This window comes from the organism of the source record quoted next, unplaced genomic scaffold (genome assembly GCF_019419815.1).
Source record: "Pyrus x bretschneideri cultivar Hongxiangsu unplaced genomic scaffold, Pyrus_bretschneideri_v1 Contig104, whole genome shotgun sequence".
Classification (NCBI taxonomy): Eukaryota; Viridiplantae; Streptophyta; class Magnoliopsida; order Rosales; family Rosaceae; genus Pyrus; species Pyrus x bretschneideri.
In genome coordinates, this window is record NW_025999396.1 from 679,166 (window position 1) to 684,207 (window position 5,042).

At 34.5% G+C, this 5,042-nt stretch overlaps 1 protein-coding gene across 1 annotated transcript; it reads left to right on the plus strand.

Moving 5' to 3' along the window:
- Positions 1-2,390: 2,390 nt before the first annotated feature.
- Positions 2,391-3,812, plus strand: LOC103937413 (50S ribosomal protein L29, chloroplastic). The gene is made up of 2 exons (XM_009347357.3): positions 2,391-2,825; positions 3,402-3,812. The coding sequence occupies exons 1-2, from the start codon at positions 2,406-2,408 to the stop codon at positions 3,582-3,584; spliced, it is 603 nt and encodes a 200-aa protein (XP_009345632.2). The 5' UTR covers positions 2,391-2,405; the 3' UTR covers positions 3,585-3,812.
- The last annotated feature ends 1,230 nt before the right edge of the window (positions 3,813-5,042 follow it).

Sequence of the window (5,042 nt, forward strand, 5' to 3'; positions counted from 1 at the left end):
AAATATTTTTCACTAACCTTTTATCTTTACTTTGTCATCTTTCTCTAAATGAAATATATTTTTTTAGATAAAAGTTAACTTCGAATCAACGTAAAGTGTCAATGAGTTGATCTTTGCAAGGTTGCTTTAGAAACCTAGTGCAAATAGTCGGCAGAGAAATAAGGGATAAGGAAACAAACACAAGGCATAAGCAGTAAGTTGGGCTACATTCACGAAGGTAGAGAAGTTTTCATTTATGTAAGAGTTTACATGATACTACGGTTTAAGCACAATCATCATTAATAATATCTAAATATCGATTAAGGAATCCTAGATTTGAAGGAACTTAATTATGGAAGAGTGATCTCCTTTTAAAATTGAGAAAAGTCCTCTATTGTCATTCGCGGTTGATGTGGGACTCTAGTATTGACACGTGTCACCTTGTGATTGGTCTCCTAATTGGAAAGAAACTCATGTGCTTCAATAGAGTGCCTCAACACAAACTCTTTAGTAAGTCTTCAAATGTATACAATTGATCAGTGTCTAGTAGTTTCGGGTTGGTGAAATATGGTACAAACAATAGTTTCAAAACAAATATGTACTTTAACAAATCATTGAGACGTTTAGGGCAAACAAATATTTTGTTTAAGAAATATGTACTTGTACAATATATTGTTTTGTTTATTTAATGACCACAAATAAAAAGGACATGTAAAAGTTAAAAATGAAACGTGAAAATCACCTAGCTTACTTAATAGTGTAATAAGTGTAATTCTATAGACATTCGTATAAGAAATATTTAGGAAAAGTTTGTTTGAATCCACATAACATACACCGAACTTAAATTGTAAATGCAAATTGTCTTTTGTAGCCTATTGCATAATTATCATTAAGTATAAGATGAAATTAACCATAAAACTACAATTTATCAATAAATCCACACCCAATAATCAAAGTCTACCCTCATACAATCTTTATCCTCCGTTCATTTTGACTAAAACCCTAAGAGCTCTCATAGAGAAAAACAAGCTTTAGTGGGACGTTGAAGTTTTGAATCCTCAAACTAAGTTATATTTTTTTTTGTTTTGTAAATTTGGTACAGTTGCTTGTAACATTCTAATTTTCTATATATGATGAAACAATTTTTGACGAAACCAAATTTATTTAGCTAGAATGGTAATTATTTAAAAAGTACATGCATGTCTGACGAAGAATGGATGCCCAATGATAAAATGCTTCTGAAAGTGCTGCATATATTTATGGGAAAATTTTGTTTTATCCTTCACCTTTGCAAGAACAACATTCACTTAGTCATGCACCTCTAGCTGGTACTCTAAAAGTGAAGCTCATACTTCCCTGGCTCCTTTACTATTGGAGACAGAGTTTCAGAGGTTTCATCAGAACCAAACATCTTGTTACTAGTATAGGTTGAACCATTATTTTCAAATAAAGGTGGCTCCCCACTTTAAAGTTGTTGAACTCTACATCATTTGGTCCAGAGGATCTACTGCGCCAAGACAAATAATCCAAAAGGCTATTTTGATTGATAATATCACTCGATGCATGGGAAATCATTCCCATCTACGTTACTGCATAATTAAATATTTCCGCCACTAAATTTAAAAGTTTAATGAATTTACGTGAGTTTTTATTTTGAATGGGTGTAAATATAAGTTACATATTGAATTGGGTTAATTTGTGAGGGTAGATTGGGTAATAAATTTGAGTTTAAAAATATATGGATAGTTTGGTTAAAAATAATATAGGTGTAGGAAGTAAACTGAGTGTAGAGATAAGTTATATGAGCTCGAATAAAATTTTTCAAATCCTTATCTGCATCCTTGAGCAGACCGGCAATCTCTGTAACGACCGCGGTAACAGAAGAACTTTCTAGTTGCTGTTGTTGTGTTTTGCTTTTTGGGCCGCAACTGTTGATTGGTCCTTTTTGTAGTCTGTTTGTTTGGCCCTTTTTGCTTGTTTATAAGTTAAGTTTGGGCCATGGGTTATGTATTTGTATGTATTGCTTTTTGGTGTGTAATAAAAAGCTTGCTTACCCCAAAAAAAAAAAAAAAAAAAAGGATAAGAAATCCTTATCTGCATCCCAAAACCCCATAAGCACGGAAGTGGTGGAGAGACAGAAACGGAAAAAGGATGTTGGGCGCAAAAAAAAAAAAAAAAAAAAAAAATGCAGACCAACAATCTCTGTAACGACCGCTGTAACAGAAGAACTTTCTAGTTGCTGTTGTTGTGTTTTGCTTTTTGGGCCGCAACTGTTGATTGGTCATTTTTGTAGTCTGTTTGTTTGACCCTTTTTGCTTGTTTATAGGTTAGGTTTGGGCCATGGGTTATGTATTTGTATGTATTGCTTTTTGGTGTGTAATAAAAAAGCTTGCTTACTTGGAAAAAAAAAAAAAAAAAAAAAAAAAATGGATAAGAAATCCTTATCTGCATCCCAAAACCCCATAAGCACGAAGTGGTGGAAAGACAGAAACGGAAAAAGGATGTTGGGCGCAATCTCCATAGCTCCACCTTCAACGGTTACATTTCCCTCAAAGCTGCTGTCGCCAGTCTCCAAGTCCTCCTTCAATGGCATGCGAGTCCAACGCCTTTGCCCAAACATCGGCGTTCGTCTTCCGACGGAGTCATCTCGGAGGCCGTGCTCGCCGTCGTCTTCGGTTGTGATGATGGCCAAGAGAGAGGAAGAAATGAAGGAAATCAGGACCAAAACCACCGAAGAAATCAACGAGGAGGTGGTCGACCTCAAAGGAGAGCTCTTCATGCTTCGCCTCCAGAAATCGGCTCGCAACGAGTTCACTTCCAGCGAGTTCCGTCGAATGCGCAAAAGGGTAATTATCTTTTTCTTTTTCTTCGAAATTATTTCTCATAAATTGAATGAAATTATGAAATGTGGGCTTTAGTTTCCCTAATTTCTGCGAAAATTATTATGCTTGTTCAGAGAGAAAATGATGGGGAAGGAAGTTAGAACTTTCCGATTAGATGAAATTGGATTTCCAAATTCCAATTCACAGTGAGTAAAGTAAGCATCCCCATTATTTAGAAAAGGGTAAATTGAGATCTAGTTCCGACTTGACTACGGTACATGCATTTACTTAATACGTTCACCTTCGAATGAGTCCCTTCATCCATCGGGGGCGTGCGTCAGTGAAACCCGTGTTGTTATATGCAACCAAAAGAGAGAATATCATATATGAACATATGTAACGGTTCCATCAAGAAACAAACTGCATTCCATCAAGAAGCAAACTGCATTCCCACACCATTTTTCAAGTCATCAATGCACTGCCATCTGAGTAGAGATTGCTTGTTTATTAGAATTCCGTTACTTGTTTGCTATCCTTGTGTGCAAATGTGAGTTTTTGGGGTTGTTGCTCTACTTATGTGAAGTTGCTTTTCAATCGTAGATTGCTCGCTTGCTTACTGTTAAACGGGAAAGAGAAATTGAGGAGGGAATTGGTAAGAGGCTATCAAGAAAGTTCGATCGACAATGGAAGAAAAGCATTGTTGTTAGACCGCCTCCGTCGTTGAAGAAGTTGCAAGAGGAAGAAGCAGCTGCAGAAGCTGCTGAGAAGGCTGCATCTGCATGAGCCATATGCAGTATTCGGCAAATACCATGTACTGGTCTACCCTTGAAAATTAGAAATGTCGAATTTTGTTGGTTTAAATCATTGTTCAAATTCTGTTTCAGACAATTTATTTGTTTATAACATGATCTGTTGTAGTATAACATGATCAAATCCGGTCGACGTCAAAATTTGTAAACTTCTTTTTAACGATTTAAATGTTGAATTTCATGTGTCTGGTTTTCCCATCAAGATTAATACACCGGCTTACGGAGTATTGCTACAATTTCTATGAAGCTCTGTTTAGTCATATAAGAACGCTTTCCTCGAACTCGAAAGCAAGCTGATCCGGCTGATCGAAATCAAATCAGATAACGTAAATGTGCGAATTAATCTGTTGTGGGTACGATTAGGTTGTACTTTTTTTACTTAATGTTAACTTAACACAAAGTTATGTTGATTATTGCAACTGTTAGAGTTCACAATGGAAAATTCAGACATGTTTCTGCAGAAGGCATGGCATGGCATGGAGTCCATGGTGCTGGGTTCATCCATTGATGTGGTTGGAGGTTAGCAAATTACAATTACATATATAGCTCAAAGAGTTGTTATTGGCACTTCAAAGTCAATCGTCCTACACCTCGCCCTAACGCAGTAAATGAGCTAGATTAGTGTAACTGACTATTTTGAAGTGAAATTATATAGTGTGGTAGCCAAATTATATATTTTTTTTCTTCATACAAATTAGATTGACAATATTTTTTTTCTTCCTAAATCAATCTAACGGGAGAGTGCAATTGGGATTTTAATAGATTTATAACTCTATGGAACAAACTTAGATTAATTAATTTGTAAAAATTCATGTAAATTTGATTCAGTTCTTTCAAAGTCTCAAATGAGAGATGATATTTGTGAATGCTTAAAATATATTACGAAATCTCTCAAATTTCCTTGAATTCCTCAAATTTTAAAAATTCTTTCAAATTAATTCCTAATGGAACAAACTTAGAATGTTATAAACTTTTTTAAAATACTAATTAAATAAACTCGGATTTCTAAGAATTAATAAACTATCTCAGGAAGGTGTATTCAATTGGTTTGAGATATCTTAATGGATTTATAAATCCATGGATTATTATGGAGTTTAATTGATTTGAGATTCCATGTACAACTTTGACTCAATTCCCTCAAAATCTCATGGGGTGAGAGATGTGAGATTTGTGGATGCTTAAAATACACTACGAATTCTCTCTAATTCTCTCGAATTCGTCAACTTTTTAAAATTTTTTAAAATCAATTTCTAATTCAATACATCTGGAATGTTTTAAACTTCTTTAAAATTCTAATTGAATACACCCGGAATTCTAACTATTTTAATAAACCATCCAAAAATGCTGATTAAATACGCTTTGAGTTTAAGAATCACTTAAAATCCTAATCAAATCCCCTTAAATTTATTAAAAGAATTAAAATTGCTCAAAT

Excerpts from the sequence above, each read along its gene's own strand:
- LOC103937413 (XM_009347357.3), top strand. The coding sequence starts at position 2,406 with ATGGATAAGAAATCCTTATCTGCATCCCAAAACCCCATAAGCACGAAG. Across the intron at positions 2,826-3,401 it reads TCCGTCGAATGCGCAAAAGG|ATTGCTCGCTTGCTTACTGT; the intron begins GTAATTATCTTT and ends TTTCAATCGTAG.